General features: G+C 41.7%; 1 protein-coding gene across 1 annotated transcript in view; it reads left to right on the top strand.

The window, feature by feature from the left end:
• prkcha (protein kinase C, eta, a) overlaps positions 1 to 18853 on the top strand; it is a 223200-nt gene that overhangs the window by 193287 nt on the left and 11060 nt on the right. The window contains exons 12-13 of the mRNA XM_068038782.1: positions 9681 to 9819; positions 13175 to 13363. Of these exons, the coding sequence (XP_067894883.1) occupies positions 9681 to 9819; positions 13175 to 13363 (328 nt within the window). The remainder of the gene's footprint in view (positions 1 to 9680; positions 9820 to 13174; positions 13364 to 18853) is intronic.

The raw sequence follows: 18853 nt of genomic DNA, 5'->3' as shown, positions 1-18853 counted from the left end.
GTCTCATCCAAAAAACAGCACCTCCAACAACATACCCTCAGTACTCCACTGGAGCATCAGCCTTGATTTTTATACTGAAGTCCTGGAGTGGGACTTGACCCTAGCAGCTTGGGATTTTATAGCAAGAGTGCTCCCAACTGAGCCACAGCTGACACACATAAAATGTCAAAATGTCTACTATTAACCTGTCCAGTTTGAAAACTTACTTTGATGAATAAATGAAGAACCTGAAGTAGTTTATTGTATGTTTTATTAATCTGCAGAATGTATTTAGAATGAGCTATATATTAGCTTTCTATTGTATCAGAGATAAGTTTATTGTATGTTTTATTAATCTGCAGAATGTATTTAGAATGAGCTATATATTAGCTTTCTATTGTATCAAAGATAAGCTAATTTAATAAAGAGAATTGGCTGAAACCCAAGTTGTTGAATTCCTTCGAGAAAAAAAACTACACGAGCTAAAATTTTACTCTGCCAAAGAATTCTTTAAAACCAACCCAACGTTACTTGTTTAAGTAACAGTGGCACAGTGGTTAGCACCGCAGCCTCACAGCTCCAGGGACCCGTGTTCGATTCTGGGTACTGCCTGTGCGGAGTTTGCAAGTTCTCCCTGTGTCTGCGTGGGTTTTCGCTGGGTGCTCCGGTTTCCTCCCACATCCAAAAGACTTGCAGGTGATAGGTAAATTGGCTGTTGTAAATTGCCCCTAGTGTAGGTAGGTGGTAGGGAATATGGGATTACTGTAGGGTTAGTATAAATGGGTGGTTGTTGGTTGGCACAGACTCGGTGGGCCGAAGGGCCTGTTTCAGTGCTGTATCTCTAAATAAAAAAATAAAAATAAAAAAAAAGTTCAGTTGCAATATACAGCACATTCACATTTTGGAATTCCACAGGCATGAAAATAAGCTGGGAATCCTGCCAGGAATCACAAAACCCATAACCACCTGATCTAAGCCACTCCTGTAACATTAAGGTTGGAAATGTTGCACTCCAGATTGGCAGCACACCACTCCGTGAGTAGTGGTGTGATTCTGTCCCACAGTCCCCATCCTCCTCCTGTTAACCCTCCATGGTAGTATGTTATATCACAATCTCATATGAAGTTGAGCCTGCCATTTTAAATATATAGCTTTTAGATTTGTTTCAAATGTATTAAATTTGTATTTTAATAATTCGGGGAGGCACTGCAATACATTTCTAGTAGCTGTAGTAGAAAAATTAGTAAAATGATGACTGCTGATTTGGTTAGTTTTTAAATTTATTTTGTTTTTTTATTAATTCATGGGATGTGGGCGTTGCTGGCTAGGCCAGCATTTATTGCCCATCCCTAATTGTCCTTGAGAAGGTGGTGGTGAGCTGCCTTCTTGGACCGCTGCAGTTCTTGGGTGTAGGGACACCCACAGTGCTGTTAGGAATGGAGTTCCAGGATTTTGACCCAACAACAGTGAAGGAACGGCGATATAATTCCAAGTCAGGATGGTGTGTGACTTGTGGGGGAACTTGCATGTGGTGGTATTCCCATGGATCTGCTGCCCTTCTAGGTGGTAAAGGTTATGGGTTTGGAAGATGCTTTTGAAGAAGCCTTGGTGAGTTGCTGCAGTGCATCTCGTAGATGGTACACACTGCTGCCACTGTGCTTTGATGGCGAAGGAAGTGAATGTTTAAGGTGGTGGATGGGGCGCCAGTCAAGGGGGCTGCTTTATTCTGGATGGTGCGGAGCTTCTTGAGTGTTGTTAAAGCTGCACCCATTCAGGCAAGTGGAGAGTATTCCATCACACTCCTGACTTGTGCCTTGTAGATGGTGGACAGGCATTGGGTAGACAGGAGGTGAGTTACTTGCTGCAGAATTCAAAGGGTAATACCATAGTCAAATGAAAAACAATGGAATTTCAATAAGTTTGAGTCATGTCAACAGCAAGCAGATTTTGCCCAGAAATGTCATTATCTCTGGAATTGTTTTCCATCAGGAATTTCCTTTTCTGCTGTTACTAAATAATTCTGGAACTCATAGGTAAATTAGTTCTCAGAATGAAACTTTTAGAGAATCATAGAAATTTGCGGACTGAAGGAGGCCCTTCAGCCCATTGTATCCGCAATGAATATAAAAGAGCTATCCAGCCCAATCCCACTTACCAGCTCTTGATTGTAGCCCTGCTGTTTACAGCATTTCATGTGCATATCCAAGTACTCCAATTGTGATCAGAGTATCTGCCTTTACCACCCTTTCAGGTAGTGAGTTCCAGACTTCCACCACCCTCCAGGTGAAAAGATCTCTCCTCAACTCCTCACTAATCCTTATACCAGTTGGTTTAAATCGATGCCCTCTGGTTATCCATTTCTCTGCTAAGGGAAATATGTCATTTCTATCCATTCTGTCTAGACCCCTCATAATTTTATACACCTCAATTAAATCTCCCCTCAGCCTTCTCTGTTACAAAGAAAACAACTCCAGCCTATCCAATCTTTCCTCATAGCTAAAATTCTCCAGTCCTGGCAACATCCTCATCATATCCTGTGTACTCTCTGTACTGCAATCACATCTTTCCTGCAATGCAGTGACAGAACTGTACGCGGTACTCGAGCTGTGGTGTAACCAGTGTTTTGTACAGTTCTAGCATTACCTCCCTGTTCTTATTCTATGCCTTGGCTAATGAAGGAAAGTATCCTATATGTTGACTTAACCACCTTATCTTCCAGTCCTGCTACCTTCAGGGATCTATGAACATGCACTCCAAGGTTCCTCTGTTTCTCTACACTTCTCAGTATCCTCCCATTTATTGTGTATTCCCTTGCCTTGTTTGCCCTCTCCAAATGCATTACCGCACACTCCTCCAGATTGAACCCCACTGAAAACTGCCTTCCAATCACAAAAATTCCAGTCAATCACCTTTGCTCCTGTCACTGAGCCAATTTAGATCCAATTTTCCACTTTCCCTTGGATATCATGGGCTTTTACTTTTCTGACCAGTCTGCCATGTGGAACCTTGTCAAAAACCTTGCTAAAATCCATGCAGACTACATCAAAGGCACTACTCTTATCAGCCTGCCTTGTTATCTGAGGCAGTTTTTCTTCAAAGGTATAGTAATTTTCGAAAAGCTACAGAAGAGTATTTTAGATAACGAGCAGGCATTTCACTTAGATGCCCAAACATCTTTTACACCACACTCTGTGCAGTGGAACTGCAGAAACCCTTGATGTAACTTTGTGAAGTACTTTGAGACATCCAGTGGTCATGAAAAGCATGATATAAATGCAAGTCTTTCTTTCTAACTTGACTTGCAGTTTTAAAGAATTCAGTAGTCTTAAAATGAATGGGGCAAATATCAAAAATGGAGTAAATTTGCTGCTAAGTGAAAATTTCTCTAACATCTGAGGCAGAAGTCACTAGTGTCCTTCATTATTCTCTGTCGCACAGGTTAATTTTGCTTGAGTCAGTGGCACTTTTGAGTTTCAGAGACAATTGTGTTAACGACCCTTCAGCCATTGGAAGCAGTTTCTCTTTATTTACTCTATCTAAACCCTTTACGATTTTAAACACCTCTACCAAATCTCTCCTTAGCCCTCTCTGCTCTAAAGAGAACCCCAGCTTCTCCAGTCGACAACTATAATCCTTCTTCCCTGGAACCATTCTAGTAAATCTCTTTTATACTTGTACAAATCCTTCACATCCTTCGGTGCCCTTGAAAAGGTGGTGGTGGGCCTTCTTGAACCACTGCAGTTTGTATGGTGAATGTACTCCACAATGCTGTTAGGTAAGGAGTTCCAGGATGAAGGAACAGTGATATATGTCCAAGTTAGAATGATGTATAATTTGGACAGGAACTAGGAGATGAAGGTGTGCCCATGCACTTTCTCCCCTTGTCTTCTAGGTGGTGAAGACTGTGATTTTGGGAGGCACTGCCATTGTCTGAGCTGGCTTGTGAAGGATACGTATTTTGGCAAGGTACTGGGGGCTGCTGGCACATGTCAAACTGTATTACACTATGAGGCACTCCATTCAGGAATATAAGAACATAAGAAATCAGAGCAGGAGTAGACCATACGGTCCCTTGATCATGGCTGATCTTCTGCCTCAACTCCAGTTTCTTGTCTGTTCCTCATATCCCTTGATTCCCTGAGAGACCAAAAATCTGCCTATCTTAGCCTTAAATATACTCAACGATGAAGCATCCACAACCCTCTGGAGCAGAGAATTCCCAAGATTCACAACATTTTGATAGAAGATGTTCCTCCTCATCTCATGAATGATTGGCCCCTTATCCTGAGGCACTGCCCCCCTTGTTCTGATTCCCCAGCCAGGGGAAATGACCTCTCAGTATCTCAGGTGAGGTGAGAGTGACTGCCCTTGACATCAAGGCAGCATTTGACCAAGTATGGCATCAAAGAGCCCTAGCAAAACTGAGGTCAATGGGAATCAGGGAGAAAACTCTCCGCTGGCTGGAGTCATACCTAGCGCAAAGGAAGATGGTTGTGGTTGTTGGAGGTCAATCATCTGAGCTCCAGGAAATCAGTGCAGGAGTTCCTCAGGGTAGTGTCCTAGGCCCAACCATCTTCAGCTGCTTCATCAATGATCTTCCTTCAATCATAAGGTCAGAATTGGGGATGTTTTCTGATGATTGCACAATGTTCAGCACCATTCGTGACTCCTCAGATACTGAAGCGGTCCGTGTAGAAATGCAGCAGGACCTGGACAATATCCAGGCTTGGGCTGATAAGTGGCAAGTAATATTCGTGCCATACAAGTGCCAGGCAATGACAATCTCCAACAAGAGAGAATCTAACCATCGCCCCTTGACATTCAATGGCATTACCATCGCTGAATCCCCCACTATCAACATCCTCTGGGCTACCATTGACCAGAAACTGAACTGGAGTAGCCATATAAATACCATGGCTACAAGAGCAAGTCAGAGGCTAGGAATCCTGCAGCGAATAACTCACCTCCTGACTCCCCAAAGCCTGTCCACCATCAACAAGGCACAAGTCAGGAGTGTGATGGAATACTCTCCACTTGTCTGGATGAGTGCAGCTCCAACAACACTCAAGAAGCTCAACACCATCCAGGACAAAGCAGCCCGCTTGATTGGCGCCCCATCTACAAACATTCACTCCCTCCACCACCGACGCACAGTGGCAGCAGTGTGTACCATCTACAAGATGCACTGCAGCAATACACCAAGGCTTCTTGGACAGCACCTTACAAATCCGCGACCTCTACCAACTAGAAGGACAAGGGCAGCACATACATGGGAACACCACCACCTGCAAGTTCCCCTCCAAGTCACACACCATCCTGACTTGGAACTATATTGCCATTCCTTCACTGTCGCTGGGTCAAAATCCTGGAACTCCCTTCCTAACAGCACTGTGGGTGTACCTACCCCAAATGGACTGCAGCGGTTCAAGAAGGCAGCTCACCACCACCTTTTCAAGGGCAGTTAGGGATGGGCAATAAATGCTGGCCTAGCCAGCGACACCCAAATCCCATGAATGAATAAAAAAAAGCATCTATCTTGTCAAGCTCCTTCAGAATCTTGTTTGTTTCAATGAGATCACCTCTTATTCTTCTAAGCTGCAGAGAGTATAGGCCCAATTTACACAGCCTCTCATCCTAAGACAAACCTCTCATCCCAGGAACCAATCTAGTGAACCTTCGCTGTGCCACCTCCTTAAATATGTAAACCAAAACTATGTACGGTACTCCAGGTGGGGGCACACCAAATCCCTGCACAATTGTCGTAAGACTTCCTATTATTGTACTCCTATCCCCTTGCAATAAAGGCCAACATGCCATTTGCCTTCCTAATTGCTTGCTGTACCTGCATGCTAACTTTCCGTGTTCCTTGTACGAGTATACCTAAGGCTCTGTGAACATCATTTAGAAGTTTCATGCCTTTTAAAAAATATTCTGCTTTTCTGTTCCTACTACCAATGTGAATTACTTCACACTTCCGAACATTATACTCCATCTGCCAAATTGTTGCCCATTCACTTAACCTGTCTTTATGTCTTTGCAGCCTCTTGATGTCCTCCCAGCTTACATTCCCACTTAGTTTTGTATTGTCAGCACCTTAGATACATTATTCTTGGTCTCTTTGTCTAAGGCATTAATATAGATTATAAATAGCTCATGACCCAGCACTGATCCACTAGCTCCAACCTGCTAACTTGAAAATACCCAGTTTATCCTCACTTGCTGCTTCCTGTCCATTAACCAATCCTCTATTGATACTTATATATTAGCCCCAACCCCATGCGTTCTTATGTTGCGTATTAGCCTTTTGTATGGCACTTTATCAAATGCCTTCTGAAAATCTAAGTATACCACATCTGCTGGTTCCCATCTATCTACCTTACTAGTTAAATCCTCAAAAAACTCTAATAAATTTGTTAAACACGATTTCCCTTTTATGGAATCATGTTGACTTTGTTTGATCATACTATTATTTTCTAAGTGCATTGTCAAGACTTCCTTAATAATAGATTCCAGCATTTTCCCGATGGCTGATTTCAGGCTAACTGTTTTCTCTCTGCCTCTTTTCTTGAATAGTGGTGTTACATACAAACTTACCAACATATGAATTAGGAGCAGGAGTAGGCCACTTGGCCCCTCGAGCCTGCTCCGCCATTCAATATGATCATGGCTGATCTAATTGTAACCTCAACTCCACATTCCTGCCTACCCTCGATAACCTTGCACCCCCTTGCTTATCAAGAATCTATCTACCTCTGCCTTAAAAATATTTCAAGACTCTGCATCCACTGCCTTTTGAGGAAGAGACATCCAAAGTCTCACGACGCTCTGAGAAAAAAAAATTCTCCTCATCTCTGTCTTAAATGGGCGGCCGCTTATTTTTAAATATGACCCCTGGTTCTAGATTCTCCCACAAGAGGAAACATCCTTTCTACATGCACATTTGCTAACTTCCAATCCACTGGGAACATTCTAGAATCTAGGGAATTTTGAAAAATCATAACCATATATTTGTAGCGACCTCTTTTAGAGCCCTAGGATGTAGGCCATCAGGTCCTGGGGATTTGTCAGCTCTTAGTCCCTTAAGTATCTCTAATATTTTTTCTCTGCTGATATTAATTACCTAAGTTCCTCACTCTTATTAGCCCTTTTGTTACCCTCTATATCTGCTATGTAATTTGCATCTTCTACTTTGAAGACAGACACAAAACATTTATTCAATGTCTCTGCCTTTTCCTAATTCCCCATGATAATTTCTCTTGACTCTGCCTCTAAGGAGCCAACATTTATTTTAGCTAGTCTCTTCCTTTTTATATACCTATAAAAGCTCTTACAATCTGTTTTTATATTCCTGGCTAATTTACTTTCATTCTGTCTTCTCCCTTTTGATCAACTTATGGGTCACCCTTTGCTGGTTTCTAAAACACTCCCAACCCTCAGGTTTATTGCTATTCTTTGCAACATTATAAGTCTCTTTTAACCTGATACTATCCTTATCTTCCCTAGTTAGCTCTAGATGGATCTTTCTCACGGAGTTTTTGTTTTTTAATAGAATGCATTTTTGTTGAACATTTTGAATTATTTCCTTAAATGTTTCTCACTGTTTATTTACTGTCATACATTTTAATCTATTTACCCAATCAACCTAAGCCAGCTCTCCCCTCATACCTATGTAATTGGTTCTGTTTAAGTTCAAAATTCTTGTTCAGGACTGGAATATGTCACTTTCAAACTGAATATGGAAGTAATTTGTATTATGATCACTTTTTCCCCAGTGGATCTTTTACTATGAGAATACTAATTAAACCTCCCTCGCAGGGAGGTTCCCCACAGGAACATAGCGGTGTGGGTGTTTGCGGGGGGTGGGGGTGGGTAATTATTGAAGGGAGGAACATGTCCTTCCCTTGTGCTGCAATTTGCCATTCACGATATCATCAACTAATAGCCAAGTACTTCCAAATGCTGGTAGGAACATCGAGTAGCTGAACCCCAGCATCTGAACCCTAGCTGGAGATGGATGGACCAAGTCTTTGGGTCAGTCCAATCTTAGTTGTGCCAGTAGAACCTGAAGCTGGCCATGCAGTTCCCTGCACCCTCTGAATGAGAACATGAAACCCAAGCTCTGTGTCGGTGTAATCTTCTCTCTGTTTCATCATTTCTGGAAATACTTTGAAGTGCAAGAAAGAAAAGCACAAGCTTTGCTCCACTTGGTTGCACCGGCCATATTTGATGGTGAATGTGGTGTATGTAGAAGTGGAGTAGAATGGGTATAAATTGTCTTTCCAGCTGCATCACTAACCCTCCTCTTAACCTGTCAGTTAAGTAAAAGTTTGAAAATGCTCTCCTCTCAATCCAATTGAATAGTTAGTAACACATTTAATGGATCAGATGAAAACAGAAGATGGACAAAAACAGAAATGCATATAAACTGTCAGCATCTGTAAGAGAAAGATACCGTTAGACCTGTTGTTTTTCCAGTAATTTTGGTTTTCATTTCAGACTTGCAACATTTATGTATTTTTCTTTTTATCTACACTGATCGATAGGATGCATTTTTTTTTCACTGAATTTGCTCAATGCAAACTGGCTGCCACATTTGACTACATAACAATAGTAACTACATTTCAAAAGTAATTTGTTGGCAGTAAATCATTTTTGGCATGTCTTGTGGAAGTGAAAGATGCAATGTAAATGCAGCTTTTCTTTCAAAAATAAATACTTTCTATCTGGTTCGTGAATAGTTCTTTAAAAGGAATGCACACAGAAATAAAGTCAGTCTTGTAGCTCTTACTGGAAAGCTGCTGTCATTTCAATTTTGTTTTGCTTGCAGCTGAAGTTGGAAGAGAGACTAGCTTGTTAGTTTCCGTAAGCTTGCAGCAGTGACATTTACTGTTGATGTATGTGTTCTGCAGCCAAAGTTCTGCAGCCAAATTTCCAACATACTGGTAAAGGCAAAGAAACTATTCATAAAAATTCCCACTACAAATACAACAGGAGAAAGCCAAGAAATACAACAACCATGTGAAGCGTGAAGCTAATCACGCCTAATGTGTACAGTGCCCCCTGCTAATTTGAGCTATGAAGTATTCCCCCTACTGCTTTTCCAAGCCATGGATATTATCTCAACAGGAATAAATCCAATTCTGAACAAATCCAGTTGAAAACTGAAGAACGGCTGTGTTATGTTGTGTAGCAGCAGGATCTTCCACTCAAATGCACTGGGGGTTGATATGCACAAGACCAAGATAATATTCTTTCTTTCCTCCCCTTCTGAAGATGCTAATTCTTATTGGCGTTTTCTACCATAGGCACCAATAGCTTTTTGGTACCTTGCCCCAAAAGTAGATCTTCATCTGTGAGTCAGGATAATGATTGTTGAAATGATATTTGATCCTGGAGGGCTTCACAGCTGGACACATTCAATGTACACACACTCGTCATTGCTGGCAGGGCTACTGATAGCATTCAGGAACTGGAAACCTGGCTCATGATCTCTTTTTCACTTTTCTCGGTCACTGAGGTCATTGTAGAACACTTAACAGGTGTCATGCATGAGAACAGTTAACTCTTTACCTTTTATTACCTTTGCATTAGACCCAATATTCAATAAAAATACTCACACAGGTAGTAAGATCCACTGTTACTTATAACCGAAATTTTAAAACTTGCAAAATTGTATCATTTTATGTTTTCCTCTCTCATAGGGATTTGAAACTGGATAACGTTCTGTTAGATTCTGACGGTCATTGCAAACTGGCTGACTTTGGAATGTGCAAAGAGGGAATCTACAATAATTACACAACTGGAACCTTCTGTGGTACACCTGACTACATTGCACCAGAGGTGGGTAAAAGGAAAATGAGAATCCTTCCCAGTGTGCTGTTTGGTTAGAGAACCAGTTGGGAATGAGAATGAGCACTCCATTGAGACTGGGTCCATCAACTGATTTTTCTTCACACATCGAGTTGAATCCTTTGTATTTGCTTTTTCCACTAGTTCTGAAGCTTTGTGCAGGATTCTGGTGTTCTCAACATTGTGATTGATCTGATTAGATTAGATTAGAGATACAGCACTGAAACAGGCCCTTCGGCCCACCAAGTCTGTGCCGACCATCAACCACCCATTTATACTAATCCTACACTAATCCCATATTCCTACCAAACATCCCCACCTGTCCCTATATTTCCCTACCACCTACCTATACTAGTGACAATTTATAATGGTCAATTTACCTATCAACCTGCAAGTCTTTTGGCTTGTGGGAGGAAACCGGAGCACCCGGAGAAAACCCACGCAGACACAGGGAGAACTTGCAAACTCCACACAGGCAGTACCCAGAATCGAACCCGGGTCCCTGGAGCTGTGAGGCTGCAGTGCTAACCACTGCGCCACTGTGCCCTAAGTATCTGAACTAAGTATATCAATTACCCAGGCTTCTTAGCACAGTTTAGTCCATTATGTTATATAGAAGTTTCGCATGTGCCAATAAGTCTATGGTGTGCATTTTCAAATAGTGATGGACCTCAGAAGCTACATTATCAGCTCACAGGGGTCAGTTTTAGCACCTCGACTACTGTCCTGGCTATAATCAGCCAACTCAGTGTTTACCAGTCGTCAAACCTGGTACCTTTTGATCTGTACTATACAGCTACACACTGACATATATGCCTTTTGAGCACTGGCATGTTGGTTTTGCAGTACAAGTATTGTCCCTGACAACTGGGGAACGTGCAGAAACCAGAAGCAAAGTTGCAATTCATAACTTAGAAACAATTGTACCTTCACGAGCATGATTGTCCACACGAGCAGCTTGATCATTTTTCAACTGTGATGGGAAAGTCTGCAACATGACTGGGGTGATTTCCACAGGTACCCAATGGCAACATTTCCAAACCACTTCAATAAACGATTATGCACCATGACAGACATCCACTCCAAACTATCAGCTCTATGTGAAGATAAGGTCCTTGAATGCCTTCCCTTATCTGATTAACTGTAAAGGTTCAGATCTACAAAAATACAGTATTAGTACAAATTCAGAAGACACCCAAAGATGCTTCACATCAGTTAAGGCATGCCAATAACAATCAATGTTCTCACTGTAATGTTGACAGGCTGGGCACAGATTTTTTTTGGTGAATGTTGTATTTGTAAGATGAAAAATGTAAATATTGGGCAACAAGGGTTTATATCCACTTTGGCCCAAAAAATGCACTTTTACCGTCATAAAAACACCAAAGTAGGACTTTGCTTAAAGAGCCATTTTGCTGACCTTTGATAGTGGTCACCAGTTTATTGCCCGTTGTTACTGAATTATATGAGCAATGTTGTGCTCTGGACCTTTTGCTTTAGGACCTAGGTTGAAATTACTCAAACTTTTTTCAGTAGGACCCTTATAGATGTTTAAGAGAGGATAAATTCATCCCAGCAGTTTGTACTGAATTTGAACCCAGGTTCCTGAAATGAATTTTGTTGCATTTGCCTGTTTCTAAGTTATTGTGGTACAGCACTTTTATCAGTGACCTGACTCTGATTGGCCTGTGCAAAGCTTAAATTCCTCATAAAGCCTATTGTGACTCAGGTCCTCACCACAAACTCTGTTTCCTATCCACCAACTTCATCCCTCTCCCTGGCCACTGTCTGAGGCTGAACCAGACTGGTCGCAACCTTGGTGTCTTATTTGACCCTGAGATGAGCTGCTGACCACATATCTGTGCCATCACTATGGCTCCTATTTCTACCTGAAAAATATCACCCAACTCCGCCCCTACCTCAGCTCGTCTGCTGCTGAGACCCTCATCCCTGCCTTTGTTACCACTAGACTTGACTATTCCAAAGCATTCCTTGCCAGCCTCCCATCTTGTACCCTCCATAAACTTAAGACCATCCAAAACTCTTGAAATAAAGACAGAAAGTGCTGGGAATACTCAGCAGGTCTGGAAGCATCTGTGGAGAGAGAGGCAGAGTTAAAGGTCTGTGCCTTTCATCTGAGTTGGCAAAGGTTAGAAATGTAATAGGTTTTAAGCAAGTAAAGTGGGGGTGGGGGTTGGGGGTGTGAATGAACAAAAGGGAAGATGTGTGATAGGACAGCGGGCCGGAGAGATTAACTGACAGGGACGTCATGGGGCAAAGGCAAAGAGAGTGTGCTAATGGTGTGGTGAAAGACAAAGCATTAGTGCAGAGAGTGTTAATGACAGAATAATGAACAGCCCTCACCAAAAGCACAAACATGAAAAACCCAGTTTAAGGCAGGCACATGGTAAAAGGGAGAAAATAAAATAAAACAGTACTAAAAAGGGCCAGTCATGTCAGAATGTTATTCTCCCTCCCTCTCCCCATATACACCATCTCATCTCCATGCTTTGCTTTGTGCAGCAGTGAGCCTAAGAAACTGACAAACTCACCAACCAAGGCAAGGGTGTTGGAAACTAAACACCCTTTGTGATCATGGAATCATAGATCACACAAAGAGGCCAGTTCACCCATCCTGTCTGTGCTGGCTCTTTGAAAGAGTTGTCTAATTTCCACTCCCCCGTTCTTTACCCATAGCCCCCACGTCAAGTATTTATCCATGGAGGTGGACAGGTTCTGTTACTGAGTGCAAACACTTCTGCCTGATCTTCCATTCTTCATTTGGTTTATTTATTTATTTAGGTCTTTTTCACTTTCCTTTGGTTGTTCCAGTCAGTCTACTCAATGGTGTCAATCTGCCTGGCACCTTGGACAAAGTTATAAGCAGGTATCACACTATCATTCAGTCTAAATAATACATTCTAAAAAGTGCTTAAAGGCATGATATGCCTTGATGAGCCCTTATGGCAGTCAAATAATTAATAATCTAACTTAAATACCTAGAACCTGTCAAATAAAAGTATAATTTTAGAGCTGCTGTTCATTTCATGTCTAATTCAACTCACAACCTGTTTCCTAGGGAGCACATGGTACAGTTATAGGTCTGTTAAACCCATTAGAACATTTGATAGTGCAGCTGATCAAGAGACAGAATAAGCCAAATGGAAGTGGCTGGCACAAGGGACAGAGGGTATATTTTCTGCGTCCTCATCAATCATATCTGTATGTTTTTTAAAAAAAGTTTACAATCCCCTTTAATATGAATAAAGCATTTCTACCATATGGAAGTCTCCAGTTAATTTGTGTGGAAAGTTGGTGGATTGACAGGAATTTTGTTTCTGGACAGATTTTGCAGGAATTACAGTATGGCTGCTCCGTGGACTGGTGGGCACTTGGTGTCCTGTTGTACGAGATGTTGTGTGGTCAGCCACCATTTGAAGCTGAGAATGAAGATGATCTGTTTGAATCCATCCTGAACGATGAGGTCCTTTACCCAGTCTGGCTCAGTGAGCGGGCAATGACCATCCTGAAAGCAGTAAGTTGAGACCTATTCCCAACCTCTCAATAGGTGGCTTTGGTACTGCACTGTTCTATGCTGAGTCACTGCTTTTGTATCTCAAGAGGAAAGTGGTGTAGGCAAGAAAGAAGTTATTTGTGATCTTAAAATAACCCCAAAACATTGAATGAAACATTTCCCCTATCCCCAATGACTCAGTTAGTAAATACCCTTGCTATGTACCACTCAATATTGTTGCTCCAAGGAATTGTTTCGCTCCACTTTATTCCTGCCTCTCCTGAAGCCATGAACTTTATCTGGAGCTCAGAGCACTGGCAGTGGATATCAGCAGGCTGTTTGTTCCTGCTCTCACCTGATATCCACACACAAATTTCCAAAAACAACAACAACTTATATTTATATAGCACCTTTAACATAATAAAACATCCCAAGGCACTTTACAACATTATTAAAAAAATGAGCTACATATTAGGTCAGCTGACCAAATGCTTGGACAAAGAGGTCTATTTTAAGGAGCATCGTGAAGGAGAAAAGCAAGGTGGGGAGGCAGGGAGGTGCAGGGAGAGAATTCCAGAGTTTGGGGCCTAGGCAACTGAAGGCACAGCCACCAATGGCGGAACAGTTAAAATTGGGATGCTCAAGAGGCCAGAATTAGAGGAGCGCAGATATCTTGGAGGGTTGTGGGGCTGGAGGAGATTACAGAGATAGGGAAGGGCGAGACCATTTGAGGGATTTGAAAACAAGGATGGGAATTTTAAAATCAAGAACCTTCCCTGATCGGGAGCCAATGTAGGTCAGTGAGCACAGGAACTTGCTGCAAGTTAAGACACAGGAAGCACTTTTAGATGACCTCAATGTTACAGAGGGTGGAATATGGGAGACCAGCCAGGAGTGCGTTGGAATAGTCAATTTTAGTGGTAACAAAGACATGAATGAGGGTTTCAGCAGCAGATAAGCTGAGGCAGGGACAAAGTTGGGTGATGTTACGGAGGTGGAAATAGGCGGTCTTAGTGATGACACGGATATGTGGTTAGAACCTCATCTCGGGGTCATATATGACGCTAAGATTGCCAGCAGTCTGGTTTAATCTCAGACAGTTTCTAGGCAGAGGGATGACGTCAGTAGCTAGGGAATGCTGTCCTTTGTGATGATGTCATTGAGGAGCAGCATGTAGATGTGAAATACGAGGAAACCAAGGATAGATCACTTTGGGAACACCAGATCCAGCAGTGCGGGAGCAGGAAGAGAAGCCATTGCAAGTGATACTCTGACTGCAGTTAAATAGATAAGAATGGAACCAGGTGAAAGCAGTCCCACCCAGCTGGATGACAGACTTTGTGAGGAGAATGGTGTGGTCAACCGTGTCAAGGCTGCAGTTAGGTCGAAAAAGATGAGGCGGGATAATTGACCTTTGTCACAGTCACATAGGATGGTCATTGTGGCTTTGGTAAGAGCCATTTTGGTACTGTGGCAGGGGCAGCCGATACAGCAATCAAGAGTGTCAGCCCTTGCTGATTTAGAAACACTGACCCCAATTTTAGCACCCTAATTTGATGGCCTGGCTGAGCTCAGCAAATTCAGCCATGGGTCAGTTGATAACATTCTTGCCTCTGACAAAGTTGTGGGTTAAGTCCCCTTCTGAGACTTGAGCAAAACAAAACTAGGCTGACACTCCAGTCCAGTACTGAGGGAGCCTTGCAATGTCGGAGGTGCTGTTTTCTGCTGCCTGTGTGCAAATTGGTTTCTGACATTTCCTATTTTACAACGCAACCACACTTCAAAAGTATTTCATTGGCTGTGAAGTGCTGGTGACATCCTGAGGTTGTGAAAGGTGCTATATAAATGCAAGTCTTTCCTTTTTCTTCAATTCATCACAGACTAGGAAGCAGACCTGGCACTTTCTAGTTTATATGGATTAGTGCTGCACTGGGCATTGCTTTACACATTGGGTCATCAGGGAATCTGTTATATTTTATATGAATCAGCTGATAGATCTTTTAACAAAAAAGTAGCAACTCCACTGGAATGCTTCTGAGACTGGCCTCAGTAAAGCTACAAGACTTCATTCTTCATGCCTTGCAGCAGAGAGTACGATGTTCTTTTAAATGAGTGCTGAAGAAAGTGCCTTAATGGTGCAGCACACTAATTCACTGCACTGTACAATAAGTTCCTGATAAGGTTCCTTAGGAAAATAAAACAGAGAACAAGTAACCCTCGTGGCTGTTGTGCACATCCAGGAACTGGTCCTAGAACAGCATTGTAAAGACCCATGAGACCAGAGTGGTCAGGAGGTGGAGGGAAGAGAACATAGACAATGACATGAATAAATAAATAGAAGGGATAAAGTACCACAAAATAATAATTTGATACTGAAGCAGGCTGTCAGTCATTTTTGTTTTAATCCCAAACTAGACAGGGATACTGGTGGGACAGTGAGTGCCATTTAAGCTCGAATTCTGTGTTTTTCTCCCGCTGCTGCTAATGAAATCCTTAACATTTAAATGCCTCTGTATCATGAGAGAAAAGTAATTTGAAAAGTTAGCTCTATTATATATACTACAGTTTTGCATCTGGTTTGCATTTTAGCACACCAAGAGTCAGTGGAATCCCTCGGCTGTGGTGGAATAGAACCGTATACCACCTGTTTATGCCCATGTCTCCTCATGTAGTGAACAATGGGGCTTTTCAAATCAATCATTTTTAGGCTAGTTTCTTTATTGGTTGTATAATTTATAACTGCAGTTGGTTCATTTAGGTTCAGTTAAACATATTTTGGACTTGCTGCAACTGTAATGTGATAAGTCAAGGGAAGGAAGGTCAAAAGGTTCTGTCCCTGCTCTGACTGAAGTGTTCCTCTGCAGGTTTAGATGATTGCACCACAGATAAAGTATTAGCACTGTAGTCAGATCCTGTGATTTGGAAACAGATCTATAGCTGGACCGCACATTTCCTTTAGCTCGGATGAGAAAATAATGCTGCCTCTTTCAAGTTTATAAAATTCAACTGTGCTCCATGATTCATCTACTGAAACCCTGATACTGATCAGACTTGTTTGTGAGTAACTATGTTGCAGCATGCTCTCTTCAAAATTCCATATCATCAGTACACATCAGAACTAAAGTCTGAGAAACTTGCCCTTGCTTGTCAGGATCGTAAACCTGTTCATATATCCAGTAAATATTGCACAACTTAAGTTCCAAAACAAACAATGGCTGGGGTATTTCATTTTAAAATTACATTTATTACAAAAGTTTCTGTGCTGTCTTGGTTTGAGATGGACAGGGAACAAAAACAAAAATCTTAACCTGTTATTTTATTTGATGCTGTTTGTACTTTAACATCTCTATTAGAAAGACATGGATCATGGCTCTCCCTCAATTTTCATTTCTCTAATGAAAATAAATTCAACTGTCTGAATCTCTTCACAGCATTGAGACCTAAGCCCTGAAATCACTGTTGGTACTCCTCTCTATCCCCAGTACGTCAATGTGTTATGAAGGTGATACCATAGTTACAGTCAGTATTCTAAATGTAACTATACCACTGAATTATATGAAGTTAAAATGCTTCAAATAAATTGTTGATAATGACACTGAAATCCTTTTACTTCTTCCACCTTTGTGAATGTGCAATACTCACTGTGCACCTATATTTTAGTTCCCTGTACAATGTGCACTACTTAGTAATCATTCGCATTAATGTGCATCTACCATTTCTTAGCCCATGCACTTAGTTTTGAAAGCAATCCATAATCTCCCTTGCACAGAGTATCTTGGTCACAGAGCTCAGCATCATCACCAAATATTACATGAGAATACCCCCTTCAGTATTTCTGAACTTGCACGATTTTTATGAGTGAACAGTAGGAACCCCAAAAGAGCTCTCCACGACCTACTGTTCCTTAACCCTTTCCTATCTTACTTCTGCTTTCTATTGACAGATCACATGTGAATCCAGCTAGTTAATTTGCTGTTGATTCCTTGTACTTCAGACTTTATTTTCCTCCACTGCGGTATATCTCCCTGGGTGAAGACAGCCCTCCAATACCTCACACAAGTCCTCATTCTTCATGGGTAAGCTGAGGCTGTGCATCCTTGGAGGATATCTCTGCTGGGCCTAATCCTATTTTCACCCAATGTCCAAGTTTCAGTAGAAGGTGCTAGATAGCAAAGAAGAGTGGGAATTCTGACAATTTCTTCCACTCCTTAGGTCATTTGTAGGACTCCAATGGTTGTCACAGCTAAGAACAGTTAATTAAGCAGAGACCAGGATTTCAATCCAGGACCTTCTGCTCCAGGCAGTGCTTTTACCTTTGCTAGTCATTAGAGAGCTATTAAGCATCTTTAAAAGCCTCAAAAGCAGAACTTTATTAAATGCCTTCCGAAAAAATCAAGTTAATTATACATACTGACTGATTGCCATCTTACAGCAAGTGTATATCTCACCTGAGTGAGGAATTAAATGTACATATCACTTTACACTGGGCATTACCATCCACTTTTCACATTTATTCTTCTTCATAGCATTTTTATTCAACAGAGTTGCACAGGAATAGGTGAAACAAAACTTTCCAACAGCTTTTTGTTTATCCATCAAACCTTGTTCATCACTCTGGACGTTGAAGGGATAGCTTAATCTTGTAAAGAAATAAAGGTTTCTTGTTTCTAGTTGTGTTGTCACATCACAGTGCAATTTCCAGCTATCTCTGCTGTGATACAAAAATCTGTTCCCTCCATTTTTAAGATCCAGTCACACTGAGGCAGTGGCATAGTGTTAATGTCACTGAGCTAGTAATCCAGAAGTCCAGGCTAATGTTCTGGAGACGTTGGTTCAAATCCCACCATGGCAGCTGATGGAATTTAAATTTAATTCAATTAATAAAAATCTGGAATTGAAAGCTAGTCTCAGTAATAGTACCATAGTACCATCATCGCTTGTCGTAAAAACCCATCTGATTCACTAATATCCTTTAGGGAAGGAAATCTTCTCTCCTTACCTGGTCTGGCCTACATGTGACTTCAGACCCACAGCAATGTGGTTGACTCTTAACTGCCCTCTGAAATGGCCGAGCAAGTCACTCAGTTGTCAAGGGCAATTTGGGATGGGCAAAAAATGCTGGCCTTGCCAGTGACGCCCACTTCCCATGAAAAAAAAACTTGTGATGTGCGCATGAACACTATGATCTAACCATCTCATCCTGTCCATTTGCTGTAAGGTGTGAAGTTTGTGTTGTGGTGCAGAGTGACACCCAGCCACACCATTTTTTTGCAGGCAGAATTTCCTCCTTCAATGCAATGAGGCAGCTTTAAAGCCATTTTATTTTACCAAATAACTCTTAACACTGCTCCATAAGCAGGAGGAGAATTGCCTTTACATGCACACTATTCTAACGTTGATATTTGCCAAGTATTTATGCAAATATGGTTCTGCGCATTCATTTGGCCGCACTCTATAAATTGCTATTTGAGGCCAAATGGATAGGATCGCTAATTTGATACATGAAGAAAG

The sequence above is a fragment of the Heterodontus francisci genome, chromosome 9 (genome assembly GCF_036365525.1).
Source record: "Heterodontus francisci isolate sHetFra1 chromosome 9, sHetFra1.hap1, whole genome shotgun sequence".
In the NCBI taxonomy this organism is placed as follows: domain Eukaryota; kingdom Metazoa; phylum Chordata; class Chondrichthyes; order Heterodontiformes; family Heterodontidae; genus Heterodontus; species Heterodontus francisci.
Note: the sequence above shows the minus strand (reverse complement) of the source record. Positions and strands in the feature narration are given on the sequence as shown.